This window comes from Dermochelys coriacea, chromosome 1 (assembly GCF_009764565.3).
Source record: "Dermochelys coriacea isolate rDerCor1 chromosome 1, rDerCor1.pri.v4, whole genome shotgun sequence".
Lineage (NCBI taxonomy): Eukaryota > Metazoa > Chordata > Testudines > Dermochelyidae > Dermochelys > Dermochelys coriacea.
This window is the reverse complement of record NC_050068.2, coordinates 55,124,076-55,146,874: the sequence shown is the minus strand read 5'-3', so window position 1 is coordinate 55,146,874 and position 22,799 is coordinate 55,124,076. Positions and strand designations below refer to the sequence as shown.

Here is a 22,799-nt window from a genome sequence, read left to right as displayed (position 1 = left end):
TCTTGTGCTTTTTCAGGGAGTTTCTTGAGCAAATGCTGTAGTTTCTTTTGGTAACTCTCAGTGGGATCAGAGGGTAATGGCTTGTAGAAAGTAGTGTTGGAGAGTTGCCTAGTAGCCTCTTGTTCATACTCCGACCTATTCATGATGACGACAGCCTTTTTGATGATGATGTCAGAGTTGTTTCTGAGGCTGTGGATGGCATTAACAATTTCCATCCCACCATCAACCTCAGCCTGGATCAGTCCACACAAGAGATCCACTTCCTGGACACTACGGTGCTAATAAGCGATGGTCACATAACCACCACCCTATATCGGAAACCTACTGACCGCTATTCCTACCTACATGCCTCTAGCTTTCATCCAGATCATACTACTCGATCCATTGTCTACAGCCAAGCTCTACGATATAACCGCATTTGCTCCAACCCCTCAGACAGAGACAAACACCTACAAGATCTCTATCATGCATTCTTACAACTACAATACCCACCTGCTGAAGTGAAGAAACAGATTGACGGAGCCAGAAGAGTACCCAGAAGTCACCTACTACAGGACAGGCCCAACAAAGAAAATAACAGAACGCCACTAGCCATCACCTTCAGCCCCCAACTAAAACCTCTCCAACGCATCATCAAGGATCTACAACCTATCCTGAAGGACGAGCCATCACTCTCACAGATCTTGGGAGACAGGCCAGTCCTTGCTTACGGACAGCCCCGCAATCTGAAGCAAATACTCACCAGCAACCACACACCACACAACAGAACCACCAGCCGAGGAACCTATCCTTGCAACAAAGCCCGTTGCCAACTCTGTCCACATATCTATTCAGGGGACACCATCATAGGGCCTAATCACATCAGCCACACTATCAGAGGCTCGTTCACCTGCGCATCTACCAATGCGATATATGCCATCATGTGCCAGCAATGCCCCTGTGCCATGTACACTGGTCAAACTGGACAGTCTCTACGTAAAAGAATGAATGGACACAAATCAGACGTCAAGAATTATAACATTCAAAAACCAGTTGGAAACACTTCAATATCTCTGGTCACTCGATTACAGACCTAAGAGTGGCTATCCTTCAGCAAAAAAGCTTCAAAAACAGACTCCAACGAGAGACTGCTGAATTGGAATTAATTTGCAAACTGGATACAATTAACTTAGGCTTGAATAGAGACTGGGAATGGATGAGTCATTACACAAAGTAAAACTATTTCCCCATGTTATTTCTCCCCCCCCACCCCCACCCCCCACTGTTCCTCAGATATTCTTGTTAACTGCTGGAAATAGCCTACCTTGCTTATCACCATGAAAGGTTTTCCTCCTCCTCCCCCCCCCGCCCCCTTCCCCGCTGCTGGTGATGGCTTATCTTAAGTGATCACTCTCCTTACAGTGTGTATGATAAAACCCATTGTTTCATGTTCTCTGTGTGTGTGTATATCAATCTCCCCTCTGTTTTTTCCACCAAATGCATCCGATGAAATGAGCTGTAGCTCACGAAAGCTTATGCTCTAATAAATTTGTTAGTCTCTAAGGTGCCACAAGTACTCCTTTTCTTTATACCACAATTAGTAGTTCTTCTAAGGATTTCAAATAAAAATTGAATTCTTGGGTGAATACCATCCGGTCCTGGTGACATAAATTAAACATAAATATCAGTATGTTTCAAAACCTCATCTATTCACACCTCAATCTGGGACAGTTCCTCAGATTCCTCAGTAATGCATCCGATGAAGTGATCTGTAGCTCACGAAAGCTTATGCTCAAATAAATTTGTTAGTCTCTAAGGTGCCACAAGTACTCCTTTTCTTTTTGCGAATACAGACTAACATGGCTGCTACTCTGAAACCTGAATTCCTCAGATTTGTCATCTAAAAAGAATGGCTCAGGTATGGGGAGCTCCCCCATATCTCTGCAGTGAAGACCAATGCAAAGAATTAATTTAGCTTCTCCACAATGGACTTGTCTTCCCTGAGTGCTCCTTTAGTACCTCAACCATCCAGTGGCCCCACTGATTATTTGGCAGGCTTCCTGCTTCTGATGTACTTAGAAACATTTTTATTGCTAGTTTTTGTGTCCTTAGTTGGTTGCTCTTCAGATTTTTTCTTGGCCTGCTTTATTATATTTTTACGCTTGTGTTGCCATAGTTTATGCTTCTTTCTATTTTCCTCATTAGGATTTGACTTCCAGTTGTTAAAGGACATCTTTTTTTACTCTGATCTTTAGCCATGGTGGTGTGGTGTGGTGTTTGTTTTTTGGTCATCTTTCTGTTTTTATTGATTTTTGCTGTGTACATTTAGTTTGAGCCTCTGTTATGGTGTTTTTAAATAGTCTCATGCTGGTTGCTGGCATTTCCCTCTTGTGACTGTTCCTTTTCATTTCTGTTTGACTAGCTTCCTGATTTTTGTGTAGTTCCCCTTTTAGAAGTTGGGTTTCTTTGGCATTTTTCCCCGTACAAGAATGTTAAATTCAATTACATTATGGTCGCTATTGCTGAGCAGTTCAGCTGTCTTCACCTCTTGGACCAAATCCTGCATTCTAGCTTAGGACTAAATCAAGAATTTCCTCTTCCCTTGTGGGTTCCAGGACAAGCTACTCCAAGATGCAGTCATTTAATATTTCTAGAAATTTTATCTCTATATCATTTTCTGAGGTGCCATAAACCCAGTCAGTATGGGGATAGTTGAAATTTCTCATTATTATTATTGTGTTTTCTCCCTGAGCATTTCACAATCACCATCCTGGTCAGGTAGTCGATGCTATATACCTATTGCTATACTCTTATTGTTCAAGCATGGGATTTCCTGCTATAGAGATTCGGTGGTATTATTAGATTCATTTAAGGTTTTTGCTTTGACTCTATGCTTGCTTTCACATATAATGCCACCACTCACCCACCAACGTGACGTACTCTCATTCCTATATATTTGCTTCACTGATATTATTGAATCCCATTGATTATCCCCATTCCACCAAGTTTCCTTGATGCCTGTTATATCAATATCTTCCTAGTTCATCTATCTTAGTATTTAGACTTTTAGCATTTATATAGAAGCACTTGTGCATTTTGTCAATATTCAGTTGCTTGCCTTCATGTGACTCTTTTTTTTTAAATGTTTGTCTGTTCTTCATTAGCTCCTGTCAGTACTTTACCAACTTCTTTCCTATCCTTTTTACTAGGATATAGGATTCCCCCTTTATTAAATTCATCGCTAAGGGATGTCACTGCTCCAACTGTGTGCTCCTCAGCCCTTAGTTTAAAAACATCTTCTACAGCCTTTTTAATTTTACATGCCAACAATCTAGTTCTATTTTGGTTTACGTGTCTAGACTCCTCCTTTCCCGAAAGGTCCCTTAGTTCCTAATAAACCTAAACCCTTCCCAATACTATTGTCTCATCCATGAATTGACAACCTGCTGTTCTGCCTGTCTTGCTAGTCCTGCATGTGGAACTGGAAGCATTTCAGAGAATGCTACCATGGAGGTCCTGGACTTCAATCTGTTGCCTAGGAGCCTAAATTTGGCCTCCAGAACCTTTCTCCTACGTTTCCCTATGTCACTGGTACCTCCATGTATCACGACCACTGGCTCTTCCCCAGCACTGCACATAAGTCTGTCTGGATGACTCTTGAGATCCACAACCTTCACACCTAGCAGGCAAGTCACCATGGGCTTCTCCCATTTATCACAAACCCAATTATCTGTATTTCTAATAATCAAATCCCCTGTTACTATTACCTGTCTCTCCCTAATAATGACGGTCCCCTCCCCAAAAGGAGTATTCTCCTTGCGAGAGATTACCATGACATCATCTGGAAGGAGGGTTCGAATTATGGGATTGTTTCCCTCAGCTCCAGCTTAATGTTCTTCTTCCCTGAGACTCTCATCCTCCTTAACAGGACAGAGGCTGTCAAACTGGGGGCGGGACCAGTGTTTCTGAAAGTCTTGTCGGTATCTGTCTCTCTCTCTTTGCTCCTGCAGTTCAGCCACTCTGGCCTCAAGAGCCCATATAGTCTCTTTGAGGGTTATGAGTTGCTTCCACCAAATGCACACATACCACCTGCCTACAAGGCAGGTAATTGTACATGCTGCATTCAGTGCAATTAACTGGATAGCCCCCACTCTCCCGCCAGACTTGTGCCTGTATTATTTTTACTCTTGTGGGGGTTTTTGTTTTCTTTTGTTTTTTGTTGTTTGGAGGGAAGTTATTGGCCTAAGTTTAGTGTATCTGCCTCTTTCACTCCCTCTCTAAACTCCCTCATGAAACTCCTCTGGTCACTTTGGAGCTGGCTTTTTAAACTCCTGTTCTCCATGTGGTAGTCCCGCCCCCTAGTTGAGAGATTAGGGATCAAAGTATAGTAGGTTAGATCCTTGCTAGTGAGCTCTCAACCTAGATTTGCAGGCCATTTGGCTCAGTACACAGGTCCCACAACCGACCATACTGTAGGGCTTTCCTACACTTAAAATGCTACAGTAGCACAGTTGTGCTGTTGTTGTGCTTCAGTGTAGACACTACTTACAAGTGATGAGAGCGATTTTCCTGTTTGGTGTAGGTACTCTACATACCTTAGAGGTCATAGCTAGGTTGATGGAATTCTTCTGTCGATCTAACTGTGTCTACATAGGTTCTTAGGTTGGCATAACTGTGTCACTCAGGGATGTGAATTTTCTAGTGTGGACCAGACAGTAATCTTTAATCAAGCAAGCACATAGCAAACAAATTCACCCCAAGGGTCACACAGGTCTGGTCTACACTACAGACTTATATTGGTATAATTACGTTGCTAAGAGGTGTGAAAAATCCACATCCCGAGCAACGTAGTTATCTGACCCAGCCCTGGTGTAGACAGCACTGTGTCAGTGGGAGAGCATCTCCCGTCGACATAGCTCCTGCCTCTTGGGGAGATGGATTAACTATGCCAACAGGAGAACTCTTACCCATTGGGGTAGAGTGTCTTTATTAAAGCACTAAAACAGCAAAGCAGCTGCGCTGATGTAGCATTTTAAGTGTAGACTTTCCCATAGTCTCTCCTCCTTCATCCAGAGAACTCCCTTGCAAAATTCCCATTTGCTGCTTCTGTTCACTAGCTAACTACATGACATAAAGGCAGAATACTAATTAGAGATTAAATTTCAGCATATAAAAGTCCTTCCAACAAACATGGTAGTGTCACACTTCAATTGTAGATTCCTAGTTATAATCCCATGAGAGTTTTCTGTGTGTTTTTACATAAATCTCCCTGGTACTATTTATTTTAAAGTGTGTGAATGGTTTCTCTAGAGATGCAATCTGATAAAGGGTAGCGTCCTATTAGGGATGTAAATATCAGTTTAAAAAGTTATCTGGTTAAATGATTAAAATTGTATTGTTTAACCGTTAACTGAGGTTGCCCCAGTGGGCTGAGATCCCGGCGGCTGGGGCTGGGATGCCGGCGGCTCAGTCTGCTGCCCTCGGATGGGGTTGGGGTCCCACCTGCCCGGCGCAGCTGTGGCCAGGGTCCAGCTGGCCTGCCTGGTGCGGTCGGGGCCGCTCCAGTTGGTTAGCCTGGCGCCACCAGCTGGCCACAGGGGTTAACAGTTAACCTCTGGTTAATGGTAAAACTAATGCTTACCAGTTAACCCTTTACATCTCTACGTCCCATTCTGTTCCTCAAGGCAGAGACCTGTTTTTCCAATGTATTAAGATTGATGGTGGCAAAGAAAACAGTCTAATATACATCCAGGTTGTCTTAATTCGAGGTCTGTTTTTCAGATCAGGAATATCATTTTACATACCGATAGTTGGGTTAGCTATAAAAACCACGATTCTGTACATGGATATCTTCTGAAAAAGTTTGGTAGATTGCATCTAAGACTTAAACATAATTTTTGTTGGTGTTCTCAAAATAATATATAGAGCCTTAGTTAACAATTGTGTTAAATATGCATGAGCTGGAAGAGAATCCATATTTTTGTCACTTAAACCATAGTGATTTGTAGTGGAAACAAAGTAGGTACAATATAAGGTGGCTTGTGCCACCACATTTCGCTTGTCTACTATCAACAGTCACCCATCCCTGCCTTTTTTTTTTCAGTGCTATTAAGATTTATCCTCTTCCTCAGCATACAAACCAAGAGAGAATCTGAGGATGTGTATTAGAAACTGTTATCCTTGAGACTGATCCCCAATTGTTCAAGTAGGTAGAAATCCACAACCCATAAAGATCAAAATCAAACAAGCATTATGATGGAAATCCCTGTCCCAAAAGCCCATTGTCACTGGAAGCATCTTCTTTAACAAAGCCCTAGAAGACAGGATAACAACAAATTCTGAGGCCACCAAAAAAAAGTCTTATTTTGGAGTTGTGACTAGAGTTCTGTTGTAAACATACAAGTTTGCTAGGCTTTGGGTCACAGCCTTGAAATGTCCCTGAGAGCAGCATACTACCAAGGATGAGGTCTTATGGCATAACTTTCTTTCCCATTTCCTTTTCTCACCGTAAAACACATGAGAACAATGGGGGATGGAGCAGCAAATCTTCCTAAAACTAGTCAAAATGCTGACAAAAGAAACAGAAGTTAAACAGACCTGATGAAGTCCTGAGTTCTGTTCATGCCCTGTCTCCGTTTCTTTTTCACACGGTATCAAAGTAATGTTACTTGTAAAAGAACAATTTATACAGGTATTGCTCACAAAATAACTATGTCAAAAGAACACTATTAAGGCTACAAAGTCAAGCACTCAGTTAGGAATCCCAGAATTAAGGTTGCCTGTGCAATTTTAATTTGGCCCCCTTGTGAGTATGCATTATGATAGTCTTTAAATATATGGTCACATACTATTTTTCCAGTCTCTACTGAGCATCTGCAAACTGCGATTTTTTTTTTTTTTTTTTCAAAAGCTTGTAACTTGACTAAGTAGGGGTGGATTTTCACAAGGATGGCAAACAGAATATCTCTGACCCAAATTTCAAGTCCCTGCTCCACAAGATAGGGGTGCTAGAGCTGTTTAAAGAAAAAGTTCTAGAATTTTTTGACATAGGCAAAACCATGTATTTTTTCCATAGCCTTGCTCTAGGCAACAGCCAAACAGTTTTGGCTGAAATTTTCCAAGGTAATTCAACCTGAGGGAGACAGCACAGGAAATTTCAGCCCAAATGGTTGAAGTTTGGCAAAGTTATAAGCATCAGAAAACAGGGTCTCATAATGGGAAATCTCAGGCTACTTTAGTGATTTATTTTCATCTTCTGTGAAAACAAAACTGTGACAAATAGCAGCAGCTGTTTTATAGCTGCTGTATAGTCATGTACCATATGTATTTGGTCAGTATGAGAAAATGCTGTGATTTCCAAAATACTGAATTCTTCCTAGTTTGATGCATAGGTGTGTGGTTCTAAACTGGTGTCAATGAGAATGTTGGGCATTAGAAAATAAATACAAATAAATTCTGTGATCTCAGACACCTACTGCACTCTTAACCCAGCTGTCTGTCTGTATCGCCTCCTTTTGCTTCTTTAACAGAACATCTTATCGTTTAGCAGAATATCTTATGTAACCTGCACGAATACCTTTACGCTTCGAGTCAGCTCACCTGATTTCAGACTTAGAACTTAAAAAATGGGATATCTACAAGAAGCAATTGTTACCCTTTGTCATTGTCTTTGCCAGCGTGTCAGATCTGTGTAGTGGGGTCCTGGACTTAGGTGAAGCATCTAATTCTTTCTGACCACTCTACAAATAATACATTTGTACACTGCCTAGAAATCCAGTGGCCGAGTTAAGGACATTGTGTCAGTCCTAAGTCCCTTCCTTGTCTGATTATCTAACAATTATAACTTCATGTTCACTTTTTAGTTTTCAGTTTAAAGTCCTTTTTAAATAGTAATGTAAGAATAATTTTCTATTGCAACCAGCGTCATCTTCTATATGAAATGGCTTATGGGCGAACCTCCTACAAATATTAGCACTGTTGACTTTTTAATGATTAACTTTTAATGATTTGATGATTTGATGATTAATGATTTAATGACTTTTAATGATTAAAAAGATGAAAATTTATTTATTTATTTTACAAGCCATTCAAGAAAATAGTTTTTAATTTCTAGTTATTCTGTGTTGCTTATTCTAGGAATGCTGCATTGCTATCCCTCTTTCTCAGATTGTCTTCGTTGAAGAACAGGCAGCTGGCATAGGAAAAAGGTAAGGTGTGTGTCTTTCACTTTGGAAGCTTAGGCACATAAGTTATGTGCCATGCTCAAGATCACACAAGAAGTCTGTGGTAGAGCCCAGGAATGTAACCCAGATGTCCTGATTCAGATACAAGGATCAAATGGGGGAGGGGGTCGTTATGAAAAATTGTATGTGTGTGACTTGATTTGCTAAATAATTGCCCTGTAATCAGTGGTTAAGTTTGTGATTTCAGTCTTCCGCTCGTAGCAATGAATAATTGGGTTTATCTCACTTAATCAGCAGTGCCATGATGATAGGCTAGTGTTCAAATTTAGGTCTCAGACCAGGTCTCTTGCTCTGCAAGGCTGGTTGGGAGTAGGAACCCAGCAGAGGAGCATACTGCTCAGTTCTCAGCAGATGTAACTTACACCATCATCTAACTGATTCTGAAGGAGAGACCGATAACTGGGACCCTCTCACTTGACAGATAATTAGAGCAGTATGATATGTGTGCAACAAGAGAAGTTAACAACGAAGGAAAAATAAAGCTTTTATGAAGTATGTCTGGTCTACATCTGCTTATGCCTGTGTCCTGGATGTTATAAGCAGATCAAATTGTTTCAGCCTGCAGGCAGACATTATCCCAGTTGGTAGAACCATACACTGGGGCTTGCGAGATCTGGTGCTAGAGGAGGTGACTAAATAAGAGTAATAACAAAATAGATATAATATTAAAGCTGGACAAGAATAATAGAATTATTGTGATAAAGTGAGATGGGGCTATTATATTTGCTGAAACCGTGCTCTTTCATGAGTTGTTTTGCTGTTGGGCTTCATTCTAGACCACGTTGCTTTCATGCATGCCTTAGTCTAGGATATTGGTTTTGGATGAGTTCATATACAAAATCTTCGGCTGGCACACATGGTGAGATAGTTTAAACATAATATCGAGACCTTTTTGTTTCCATGAGAAAGGTAGTGTATTTTGGCAGCAGCTGTGAGTCACTGTAGAGCCTTTTGGGGTTATGTTGCAGATGGAAAGCCTTAATCAAAAGTACAACTTGACAGTTTGTAGTTCAATTTCTTTTTCAGGAATCTTTGTATGAACTTCTAATATTTATGCTAGATCATCTTTCTGAGAGTTGAGTGTACATGTGTTTTATTATTAGTGAGATTTTATATTTTTTGGGGGGTTACAGTATTTTTAATATGAAAATGCTAGTATAGCGATAGAAAAATATAATATACAAAATATTTTATTATTAATGTGTTGCTTAATGTACTTTTTTTTATTAAAATCATGAAGGATTATCTGAAATGTTCACAATGTAAAATATCCATCAGTTAATATAGAACTAGATTAAGCTTTTAAACCTGACTCGCACGATTAAGAAATATTATTTGAGAAATAAGGGATATATCTTTTTCTCCTCTCCTTCCTCTCTCCCTACACCTTTCCTTAGTGCCAAAATAGTGGTTCATCTTCATCCAGCTCCTTCAAACAAAGAGCCTGGCCCATTCCAGAACAGCAAATATTCCTACATCAAACTTTCTTTCAAAGAACATGGTCAGATTGAGGTATGTGTACATACAGTGCAACCAAATAGGTTAGATGTTTTGTCACAAATATTTCTGCTCTCCCTGTATTAGTGATACTGTTCATCTTGCAGTATTGCTGTGGAACTGTGTGTGTAGGAGGCTTTTTGTCAATTAATAAACCATCACCACCCACTACCATTAACCCAAACTAAGTGAATGGGATTGCTCCATTGCAATTCCATCCACATGGCTGGATTAACATAATCTCATGGTAACGGTATCGGTAATAACTGGATTGCTCAGTTTTTTTATCACCTTTGGACAGATACTGAGGATGGAAATTTCACTCTCATTAAGTGAAAGTTTTGGAAAGTTATGAATGTCTGAATGTTTTTAGAATGGAAATAAGTAATCATGCACGTTTAACTCACAATTGTTAGCTACCATTGAAATGTATATGATTTCATGGTCTATAATTTTTTTTAATCCTAAAAAATGAAAAGTCCAGTGTAAATGTGACGTTGTTATGGCACTTGATATTCAGTGGAATTCGTTTTCTTGATCTCTGAGATGTTAAATATTCTACAAAACTTTGACTTTTTTTTTTTTTTTTTTAACATATGCAGTTCTATAGGCGGTTGTCAGAAGAAATGACACAGAGGAGATGGGAGAACATGCCTGTTTCTCAGACCATTCAAATTAACAGAGGTCCACAGGTACTTACTAAATTCTTGAAACTCTCTTCTGTATGTTAGACTTCTCTTCATATTTGAATGCTTAGTTTCAGATCTCCAGTCTATTGTGTCCATTTTGTGCTGCCAGCATAGCCATCGCCCATATCAGCTCCCCCCCACTCCTGGCATTCTGAGGTCAGAAAGGGGGCATGGCAGAGTTGAACTCCACCATGGCTGCTTCTCCACTGGCATAAACTGGAGCTGTTCTCTTGCAGTTCTCCCTTGTACTGGGTATGAGCAGCTGGGTGTCCTCACTGTATCTGAGAAGAGCTCAGACACAATTGGGAACCTGCCCTTAGGTTATGTAGTTAAATACATTCAAATAGAGTTAATGGTATTCTCAGAATGGCACAAAAGCGAGGAAATTCTAATTTATGAGTGAGTATAGTGTTTGGTTTGATGTGCCATTTGTAGTCTTCTAATTATGCTTAGGTATAGAAACTCTGATGTAAAATAATCATATTCTGTGTAGAAACTTCTACAATATGAGACACACAAGGAAGATGAAGGATGGAGTTTCAGCCTTAATTTTACACTTCCTTGGTTTTGTGGGTTCTAGACTCTTGACATTGCTTTAATATAGTTGCTTGGAGCCTGTGTGCGTCATATGTGTGAGTAGCTATGATTTAAATGAACAGTTTTGATTATTGGGAATATCTTCAAGATTGCTTTCTTTCATCTATTTCTGTATTTTGAGATCATAAACTCTTTGGGAATATCATTACGATCATCTGTATTTGGAAACTGCTGGTGACATTTTGGCTACAGCCATCATATAAATGAGTTACAGTAGGGAGGATGGTGCTGTTATCAATGGTGACAGAGAATAGGAGAGGACAGAGTTCAGTTTGGCAATGTTAAGTTTAAGTTGCCCATGAGACATCTATGAGAAGCTGTTGAGACTGGTTGAAATACAGGACTGGATGGAAATAGGTCAGGAATGGAAAGGTAGATTTGCTCATGTCTATGTAAAGGTGGTAGTAGAAGCCACATGCATGGATGAGATCGCCCAAAGAAAAGGTGTAGACCAAGAAGAGGAGGAGATCAAGGACTGAGACTTCTGGGACAGAGAGAATTGGAGAATCTAAAAGAATGAGCAGAGAGATGGTGAGAGAACCAGGAGAGGATGGCAACTCAAGGATTTGCAAGATTTTAAGGTTTCAGAGTAGCAGCTGTGTTAGTCTGTATCCGCAAAAAGAACAGGAGTGCCACAAGTACTCCTGTTCTTTTTTCAAGATTTTAAGGAAAGTACTATTGAGTGTCAGAATCAATAGGGAGGATTAGGAGAATGAGGATGGAGTTAGAGATCTGGAGGCTAGGCCAGGAAGAGGCTGATACATTTAACATGACTCTCCAATTTAGTAAAAAGATATCACCCCATATGTTGCATGTATGTGTCACATATTATCTCTATGACGCATTATCAATAAATGGGGTGAATGTCCAACCTCGTACCCTTCTAAATCTCCCCACAAGGAAACCTATTCAGACTGTGATGGAGCAATGGGGAGAACAATTTCCTAAATCCAGGATCCTCGCTGAAAAATGCTCTACCTCTAGGCTCGCTCCAGATAAACTAGGGAAGCGTCAGTTTGCGCATCCCAGCTTATCTCTACTGTCTCTGTATCATACAAGAGATGCTGTGTTACACATCATTATAATAACAATTTAACGTGTTTGTCCTGTAGTTTTCTGCAGCAAATCTATATTCTTATTATTTGTAGAATATATTTTATTTATTATTTGTAGAAAGTTGTTGTAGATAAACTATGACCTTGACTTAAGGAATGTTATTCAGGAAATTAGAAGTATTGTAGATCATTAACAATCATTACATTTTACTTAGTTCTTTGTGGGATGTTTTCCTCTGTTGTAAATATAAACTCTCTTTCATAGGGAGGTGGATGAGAGAACTCTTAACATTTACTTCCTTTTCTTTTCTTTAAACTATTTTATTTTGCAGGCAGGAAGAATAAGGGCTGTAGGAATTGTAGGTATTGAGAGGAAATTAGAAGAGAAGAGAAAAGAGACTGACAAAAACATTTCTGAGGTAAATACTGCTCAAGTTTCAAGGTCAGCCACCTGCATTCCTTCAGACTTTCTTCTAGATGCAGCTATGTACTGTTTCATTGTAGAAAGTTTTAAAACTCTCTGAAAAGATTACACGTGTAATTTACAGTTATGTCTCTGTTTTAACTGGCTTATCCCAGGTGTTTAATATTTCATTTAAATACTCCTTTTCAAGAGGGACATTCATTGGTGCCAAATGCTTTGTGTGTTAAATGGATTTCAATGCAGTTGAAAGGCAAAGTTCAATGGCCTTTCATGGGGGGAAGCAGAACAAACAGCCTTCTACAGAAAGGGACCAGTCCAACAAGACTATTGTCTTAGCAGGTCTAATTATGGATCGGATGAAGATTAGATACTCATTTACCAGGTGTATTGTTCAAAGGGGTTTTATATATGTAAATAATTATTATACAGTAAATGTATCTAACAGAAATTCATATTTTTAAATTTTAATTTGTTTATAATTATGCATGGCAAAGTGTTCAATAATCAGATGTCACAGTAATTTCTGCAAAAATATTGTCCAAAGAGAAAACTGTTTTCCCACAAACAGTCCCATAGTTGAATTTGAGATATTACATGTACAACAGAAGTTTATTCCTCCCCTGTCCACCTCATTCTTTTCCTCTCCTTAAAAGCCTTTCGACCAGTGTTTCTCAACCTTTTTGATACAGGGACTGGCTTGGTGCCTTCCTCAACTGTGTCAGGGAGATCTCAGGGACTGGCACCGGTCCACAGACCAGTAGTTGGGAAACACTGCTTTAGACACTATATCTAATTGAGCAATCCCGAGATTGCAAATATTCATCAAAGAGAAGATTATACTGGTTTTGTCACAGTAATAGAGATGGATTTGAAACATCAAGAAGTCTTCATAAATTAACTATAACAAATTAATTCATATTGCAACCGTTTGTATCACAACATAGCAAAATAAAAAAAGACCTCACGAATCCAGTTTACAGGAAATTTATAACTGCTTTGTGAACACTTTTACTGTGATCTTCCAATTATTACTACTATTAAATGGTGGTTGTTTTTTTGTTTTGTTTTTTTTAATTGTTTGGTCTGTCCCCCCTCACCGTGTCCCTCTCCCCCCCATTTATGAAGAAGGTAATGAATGAAGTTACTTGTGTATATAATTCAAAAGGTATTGTCTGGTTATTTTTTCCTCACTGACTTTGTCGGAGCGTAAAAGAAATCCATTTGTGTGAGTTGTATGAGCAAAGGAAAAACGTGATTTGTGAAATCCTGCCTTCCCCCAGCTTTAAATGTTATAAATGACTTAATTTCAAAAGTGGTGCCCTGGGTTCCACAAAAAGGTTTCCTGCATCTGCTGTTCGCTGCTGATAAGAATCCAGTTCTTTAGCCTTTTGTTTATCTGAGGAAGTTCCTGTTAGGTGTGTACACATTCCCCTTTGTTTCCAGGCCTGCCCTGAGTGAATCGGTCAGAGGAGGAACTATACACAACATGCTATTTATTTAGCTAAGTCAAGGATTTTTTTTTTTAATGGGTGATGTTTTCATGCATGTTGTTGAGATTGGAGTTAAACTAGTAAAAGCCTGGATATAAAAACTTTGTTGATATTAAAATTCAATACGTAGAAGCTCCTTAATTCATGCTAGTGCCTGGGAGACACATTACGAATATACTGAATTCGGCAAATTAGCAAGCAAGTCAACAAATATTTTTAAAAGAAAAGACACTGTATCACAAATATCTGTGCTCTGACAATGGTAATTCATTATTCTATGGGAATATAGTATAATTTCTTTAACACTCTGTATTAAATTTTTGCCAAGATGTATGGGGCGTGATTGTCATTTGACTATATGGACTAGAAGAGACAAGCTGAGTGAGGTAATATCTTTTATTGTACCAACTTCTGTTGGTGAAAAAGACAAGCTTTTGAGCTACACGCAGAACTCTTCTTCAGGATTAGCAAAAGTCTACTGTGTAGATCTTTACATTAAATGGAAGCAATGCTTTTGTTACCTTCAGATTAGACAAATCGTTGGGACCATAGGCTAGCTACATTTGTGGTCTGAAGTGATGTTCTAGATGAGTTGCCCTCTTTACAAAAGGGAGGTGCTGCCCTCACGGATCTAGCGCTGATGGTTCTAGGGTTCTGGGACTCCCCTCATGCATATTCTCACACACATACTTGGTCCAAAATAATCCAAATTAATGACCACCTGGACACATTGCAAAAGCCATTTATTAGAGAGGATTTTGAAGGAGGGTTGAGGGTTTGTTCCTGAGAGGGTAAAAGTGCCTTTCTGCGGCATTGATATATTGACAGGCTAAATTCACTTTTTTCATGTGTATGATTATTTTTATGCTGCTGGGAGGTAAGTGTAAATCTGCTTACTTGTTAACACACTGAGAACATTTGTTTTTTTTTATTGTTTAAATAAAATATGAAAAAAGTGAAAGGCTTATCTGGTGTTGTGTTCCATATAGCAATTTTGTATTTGAGAACTTCACAGCTTTATTAAAGTAACTTGTATTTTAAAAATCCTGAAATAAATCATTTGTCCTGTGATGGAAATCCAAATTTTACATGTTTTTTGTAGAAAAGTTCCACAAAAGTTCATTGTAGTAAAAAATCTGATACTTTATAGAAATATTTTAATTTCCCCCTGCTTTTATCAGATCAGATCTAGCAAGTACAGATTTTATCACAGGGTGCCTTTTATCTAATAATGCATTTCATAAGCCTGATTTCAAACAAGCCTTAATTGGGATCTTGTTTTGTGTCAGCATAATTTAGTTCAGTTAGATGTCTATGTACCTAATTGCTTCTGAGAATCAAGTATTTAGATGCATAAATTTTGCCCACAAATAATTTTCAAAGCTTTATGTTTTCTCAATTAAGAGTGGTGTGAAACGAACCTAGCAATCCATCTCCCTTGTTATTGCCAAATAAACAGTGATCTTGCCTGCTATTTTAGCAACGCCTACTGATAAAAGCAGAATTGTGATGTCACCTATGAGCATTTCCACGGTTGTACTGGTGGGCTCTCCAGTGGCCAAAATTAGGTGGGGGGGGGTGTGTGTGTGTGTGTGTGTGTGTGTGTGAGAGAGAGTGAATAAAAAAATATACCTAACGTTTTTAGGAAGAAGGGGTAAACTTGATGGATTTAATTTAATTCAACTCTCAGTACTTTACCTCCGAGCTCTGTTTACATTTTGTAAATCAGTATTAAGTAGAAATTAGTGTGCGTCTTCCATGCAGGAAACCAAAGGATTGTTTTACTTTTCCTATATACTTTCTGTTGTCCTTGTCTTGTCTGATTTTAATTATAAGCTCTCTGGGAAGGGAAAATGCTCGTTTGTAAACCAGAGCATGAATTTATAATTCTAAATAGTTTGAAATAATAACATGCTAGTCTAAAGCATTAGGTGCCCTAATATTCAGAATTCTTGGAGTTTGGGAAGATCATTGGAAAAATTACTTCATTAAATCATTTAATGTCTTTAGGCAGACTATATTATAATGTCAGTTTTTCATTTTAGGCTTTTGAAGATCTCAGCAAGTTAATGGAAAAGGTATGGGATGTGACATTTACCAGCACATCTATCTAAATTTATACCAATTACCTAACTTTTAACCAAAATGTCTGAATACACTGCTGAAAGCTGACATATTTGTGTGTGTTTTGGTAGGCTAAGGAAATGGTGGAGTTATCCAAGTCAATAGCTAACAAAATTAAAGAAAAACAAGGTGACATCACGGAAGATGAGGTAAATATGCTTTCTTTCTAGATTTTTCACAAAATGCCTTTTTGTCATATCACTGTGTAAACTTAAACAGCTATTGTGATAATATTCATAATGTATGTAAATAATATTTTACTAATGTCCCGTTGTTTCTTGACTTTTTATTTAATGAAAAGCTTTCTTTATACAATACATCTGAGCAGTGGAAAGAGAAGACAGTCAGTCCATCTGAGACCTTGTTTCAAAAATAACTAGTATAAAGTGATTACAGGATGTACATGCTCTTCCCCACTTAGTTTGCTTTAAAAGGGGTCCGAAATGCTCGCTCCATTAACTAGGAGAAGATGACAATTTTCTGTTTTTTCTTTTGGAGATTTCAGTGTCCCTTATACATTTCTGAAGACTTGTGTAGAGCTTGCCATCATTTTGATAAATGTATATTCTGCTCAGTAGTTGGCATTGTGTATTTTCAAATCTCCCAAAATGCATTGAAGTCTACTATAAAAACAAAAGTGTAAATTTTTAAAAAAAAAAATAGAACTGTGAAATAACTGATACAACTTACTTTTCTTTTTATATAGACTATCAGGTTTAAATCTTATCTGTTGAGCATGGGTATAGCTAACCCAGTTACCAGGGAAACATATGGATCTGGCACACATTACCATATGCAACTGGCAAAACAACTGGCTGGAATACTACAGGCACCACTAGAGGTAAAGCACCTGAGATGCTCTTTTTGTGCATGTTGATGAGTTTTTTAATGCAGTGCATTTCAGTATCATGGACCTTGACAATGTGTCTCTTTTCAAGATCTAAGATTTCAATAATGAAACCTTAAATTCAGCTTTTAGAGGAGTCATCATTTTGCCTTTGAAGAACATTTTATTTTCTTTTTCAGCAGAAATATCTAAAAGGAATTATGGGAATTTATATTTGCAGTAATGATTTCTCATCTTCCATGTAACAGAGTTTGTGTGATAGTTCTTTCATAGGTCTCAATTAGTAGTCATCTTTTCCCCGCTGCAGGGCCTTGAAAATACCGTGGCTACAGAATTCACCCCTTGCCACAAAATTGTGCTTCTGAATCTAAGCTGCTATTTTCAAAAATATGTTTCTGATCTATATGGTTGCAATGCTAACTTTGAATAAATGAATAGTGCATAAACCGATTAAGAGTTGTCTTCCGTGATGCAAAAGTATTAGGAACTCCATTAAGAACAATTGATTGTTAACTCTGAAACCTAAAAATAACCGTTTCAATGTAAACTTAATATGTATCACTGCTATAATACAGGCTACTATACAGATTTTATTATCAATTTTTCTATTCGATAAAATTTCAATTTTTAATTTATCTGAAGCTTGCCTATTTGAAAAAGGATATGCACATTCAATATGTATGTGAAACTCACATCCTGTACTATCTCTTAGATTTTTTACCTTATATTATGACTCTGCGAGTTTGAAAAAACAGAAGCTTGATAAATTGGTTAATAGATTTAATATAATGAAATTCCATGTACTTTAACATGTATTTTAACCTTCAAATAATCCACAGTTCTTGAATTTTATAATTTGGTATTCTGCAATTCGAAATTATTAAAGAAAATTACAGTTTGAACACTGACTTATAATTTAGATATCATTGATCTTGTCTGTGTATGTTTTTAAATCAAGCTCATAGTTTATCTTCTCTGCTTTAACGTGTCACATGGTGCTTAAAACTTTCATCCATTCAAATGTTTTATTATATGCAAAATAGTGTGCTCTGTGTTCTAGGTTAATACTATTTCACTTATTGGCTTCATGTTTCCACAGGAACGAGGGGGAATAATGTCACTTACAGAGGTATATTGTCTGGTAAACCGAGCTCGGGGATTGGAGGTAAGGGATTGATTCTGTGGTATTCTTTGACTAAATCTGCTTGAGAAAGAACTTTAAAGAAAGAAGTGTCAAACAAATCTTTAACTGTCCAGCACATGCAGTCCAACTGCTTAAAATGACTGATATATTGCTGTTCTTGTAATGGAAAATGGAGCTTTTGGGGTGGGCGGTTCTCCCTCTCTCTGCTAATATTCAATCTTTGGCCATCTTCCTTAGTTTGTCATTCTGATGTGCCTCTCCTGTAGTATCAGTAAAGGAGGATAACAGCTAGCATAAGAAAATGAAACATACAAAAAGGGGAAGTCCCTCCTCACACAGGGAAAGTAACATGAGGGACAGATACAGAAATAATAAAAAGAGTGGGGGGGACAGTAATCAAATAAATTACCTGAAGAGATAAGTCATGAACAGGAGTAATGTAGGGAAGAATAGGAAGAGAGCAGAAAATGGAGTAAGAGGGTGAGAGAAGGCTGCAAGACATGGGGGGGAGGGAGAGGAGATGAAAGGCGAAAATGCAATCGTGTACTACATCATTGCTTGTTGTCTGTCGTGTGTGTGTGTGTGTGTGTGTGTGTGTGTGTGTGTGTGTGTGTGTGTGAGAGAGAGATACCGTGCATTTAACATGTAAAATGTGAGTAAATATGTTCTTGTTTTTAAATAGTTGCTCTCTCCAGAAGATTTAGTAAATGCTTGTAAGATGCTAGTGGCACTGAAATTACCCCTAAGGTAAGAGTCCTTCATGTGCATTTCTAAATAAATTTTCAGCTGTGGATCCTTGATTCCCTTTCACAGACAGTTTTGTGAAATGCCTTACCTTCCAAAATCCATTTTAATGTAAAATGTGAACCTATTTCTGTGTGTTACTTAATCTTCTAAGAGGTCAGTATTCATTCAATTTCCTGTGTAATTTCCTTTACGTTCATAAACATCACTTGTCTATTGATTCAACTTACAAGGACCCCCTTGCTGTACTTTGTGAGTACCTTGCACTCCTTTAATATGTATTTATCCTCCTAACACCCCTGTGAGATAGGATTGCCCCCAATTTAGGAATGAGGAACTGACGTATTGAGAAGCTCAGTTATTTGCCCAAGGTCACACAGGTAATGAGGAGGGAATTGAACCCAGGTTTCTCATGTCCCACGGTTGCACCTTACCTGTTAGACCATCTGTCCTTTCCACATATGTGACCTACAGAAATAGATTCACAGGGTCTTTCTTCAGGTGCAGTTGATAACACTAACAAATATATGCACCATTGTTATATAGCATGAACAAAATTTACTTACGTTTCATACAAAATTAAATTATGTGATCACTAAAAAATACAAATGTGGCTGAATTTAAGTTGCTGGGGTTTTATTTGCCAAACGTATATTTTCAGGATGTGAAAATAAAGCCACTTTGGTGCATTGTTAATACATTTGTTCATCTTGTTCAGTTAATTATTCTGTTTACATTTGTGAAGATTCAGCAATTGATTTTTATGTTCAGTTTTGCTCTTTCAGTTTTTTTCTTAGTTATTACAATGGACTTGATGACATGTTATCACATTTTAGATGTGTCAGACTAAGAGACTGCTAAAATACACACGTTTTTCCATTGTTGATATTTGCAGATTTGGGTTTTTTTGGTCTTTTCCCTTTGATTTTTAGGCTTCGTCTATTTGACAGCGGTGTAATGGTGATTGAGCTCCAGTCCCACAATGAAGAGGAAATGGTGGCTTCTGCTTTAGAGACAGTATGTGAACTTCATTTCCTCCAGTAATCTGTCTGCTAGGAAAACTTAGACACATTAGGTGTAAAACTTGAGGTACAGGATTTCCTTTTGAGCTTTTGAAATATAAAATTTTCCACTTCCAAAATCCTAAAACAATATTTTGTACTTAAATAGCATTTTTCATCTTCAGAGAGCTTTACACACATTAATCTTAGGGTTGGTCTACACTACCACTTAAGTTGCTCTAACTTGCATCACTTAGGGATGTGAAAAAGACCGCCCGCCCCCCCCCCCTCCCCCCCCGGCCAGGCAGCGCAAGTCTTGTGCTGTCCACACTGGCACTATGTTGGCAGGAGCTGCTCTAACACTAATATAGCTTCCGCTTCTCGCCAAGGTGGAGTAATTATGCCGACAGGAGAGTGCTCTCCCATCGGCAGAGCGTGTCTACACCAGACGTGCTGCACCGATGTAGCAGTGTAACGTAGACCTGCTCTAGGTCACTGTTCATTCCTCAAGGAATAAATCTCTCTTAGAGCTCTTGTAAGACTTCATTACCGTAAAGTCCTTCCTCAAATCTTTTGCGTAGTAGGAAGAGTTTATTTGGTGTCATGGTAGTTGGCCCATACATTAACTACCAGTAAGTAAATTGGGCTTCAGACGTTGTGTGGTTTGATTGAAAGTATATTTGAAAGCAGATATTAAATGTAGGTATAGAATGTGTGCTTGTTTTTGCTTTTATACGGTAACAGAATGTAATATGTGCAATATATATTTTACATTGAGTTTGTTACTTTCAGGAGACTACCTGTGTTAGAGAGTACTGCATAGAGGTAGTCTTGATCCATTAAAAAGGGGTAGTAGAACCTGCACAACATAGTCAGCCGATACTGGTTCTGATCCATTTTGATACCTGAAATGCTGTTACTTCCACATCATCTGTTGTTTCCCTTGCACGTTATAGAACATAGCACACACTCTTAATTTTCAGAAGCTGAGAAGGCTACATATTGGTGTTTCCAAAAGAAAATAGTCCTGTCAAATGAGAACATTTAGTGCTAGCAGATGCACCTTTGCTCTTGAGACTGGAAATGGACTCCTCAGAATAATGTCTATAAAACCAAATGTGCAGAACAATGTTCCTTCATTAAAAGGGACACTTTAAAACATCAAATATTGTCTCAGAACAAATGTCATAGCTATAACGCAAATAACACCTTTGTTATTAAAATTGAAATATTTAAATTCTGATTTATCTTTTAGGACATTTCATGCATTTTTGTTAATTTTCTGCATTTCTTTCAAGAAAATAGACTCATTGGTTTTCCTTTTGTTTTTTGTCAATTTTATGGTGATGATGTATTCATTTGTGGTCTTCAGCAAGTGTGCTCAGCATTGTAAAAAAACACATTCCCTTCCTGGGGCAGCTTTAAGCATACACATGGACATTATAAATAAGGTCAGACACACAGTGGAGAAGGTGGATTTATCATGAAGTGGTGCAGTTTTTTTGACATAACACTAGGCTTCATAGAAAAATATGCTGTAAGGAATGGACTTGAATTAAGAAAGATGGGTGTCTTCCAAGAAAAGGAAGCCCCAGGGATATAGGCGTTGAAGAAGACACGAGTGGTATACAAAGGGAACAGGACTGAGGTTTGAGTGGAAAAAACAGTGATAAGGGGGAAAGGAGGAAGAAATGAGATTGGAGATTAATTAGGAGCCCACTTGTGTATGGTCTCCCAGGTGCAGTAAGATACAGTAAGATTGAGTTTTTGAGGGAAGATGAGAGGAAGCCAGTGTGAGGATTGAAATAGGGGAGTGGAATGGTTTGAGTGGCAGGTGAGGTAGGAGAATCAAAGGGGTCATCAACGTAGAAGCTGAAGTCACTTGGGATGAGGGATAGGGGGTTGGGAAGGAAAATTATTATGACCCATGGGTCATATTAAGTTGTGCAGTTTACTCAGTATGCTCTGTATTTAACCCCTAGGTTTCAATGGTTTAGCTTTACCACATCTGAGTATAGGGCCTACTTTAATCTGAGATTCTGTAAAGGATAACTCCAGCATAATTAGAAATTGCAATGGATAATGCAGAATAAATCCCTTAAATTATGAGGGTTGCAGGAGAAGGCATGTATGCCTGGGTTGGAAGGCTGCTTGAACCTGCAATGATGGAGAAATATAAGAACAATTCATTTGCATGAAAACATGACTTCTCTTGGGCCTGCCAAAGTCCTGAGACCTAGTGGAATGCTGGTTTTCACAAGTTAGTACTGGCAGTGGGCTTTTTTCATTAATTAACCCCAATTCCCTACCCTCCTCGTGGGTGACTTCAGCTTCTAAACTGAAGACCCTCCAACTTTGGTGCCTTTCATTTCCTTTTCCAAACTTCATTGTTGACAATCACTTAGGGAAGATTAAGTATGATTGTGCTGTATAACTATTGATTGCACAAGTATATTGCTATTTATGGGCAGTTTTTTTCCCCACCCACTTCTCGCAAGTTATCTTTACACACACACACACACACACACACACACACACACACACACACACACACACACACACACACACACACACACACACACACACGGTTTCATTTGTTTGACTAGTTCCTATCCTTTTCTTTGTTCTTCCTTTTTCATACTTAGCACACTTCCGGAACACTACATAGTGTATTGGACAAAAATTGCCTTTTTTTTAAAACAAAAATGCAGATAAAGCAGTAGTGGTCACTAGGGATTTGTTACCAATTTGTAACAGTTAACCCTCTGAACTGAGACTGAACTAAAAGACCGGAGAAAATTCTTTCATCCGGTAATAGAAAGGAAAAGATCAACACTATTTTAATGCCATGCTTTTCTCTTTGATAGGTATCTGAAAAAGGTTCTCTTACAGCTGAAGAGTTTGCCAAGCTTGTGGGGATGTCTGTTCTTTTAGCCAAAGAGAGGTAAATATAATTTTTAATAAC

At 38.3% G+C, this 22,799-nt stretch overlaps 1 protein-coding gene across 2 annotated transcripts in view; it reads left to right on the top strand.

The window, feature by feature from the left end:
- The window catches only part of VPS36 (vacuolar protein sorting 36 homolog), a 30,202-nt gene that overhangs the window by 4,959 nt on the left and 2,444 nt on the right, over positions 1 to 22,799 (top strand). Inside the window, exons 3-13 of one of the 2 annotated variants that reach the window (XM_043504456.1) lie at positions 8,116 to 8,186; positions 9,620 to 9,734; positions 10,322 to 10,411; positions 12,393 to 12,479; positions 16,020 to 16,052; positions 16,170 to 16,247; positions 16,805 to 16,939; positions 18,045 to 18,110; positions 18,772 to 18,836; positions 19,784 to 19,850; positions 22,702 to 22,778. In XM_043504456.1, coding sequence (XP_043360391.1) covers positions 8,116 to 8,186; positions 9,620 to 9,734; positions 10,322 to 10,411; positions 12,393 to 12,479; positions 16,020 to 16,052; positions 16,170 to 16,247; positions 16,805 to 16,939; positions 18,045 to 18,110; positions 18,772 to 18,836; positions 19,784 to 19,850; positions 22,702 to 22,778 — 884 coding nt within the window. Of the gene's footprint in view, positions 1 to 8,115; positions 8,187 to 9,619; positions 9,735 to 10,321; positions 10,412 to 12,392; positions 12,480 to 16,019; positions 16,053 to 16,169; positions 16,248 to 16,804; positions 16,940 to 18,044; positions 18,111 to 18,771; positions 18,837 to 19,765; positions 19,851 to 22,701; positions 22,779 to 22,799 lie in introns of both variants that reach the window. The other variant, XM_038371662.2, reaches the window with a different exon arrangement.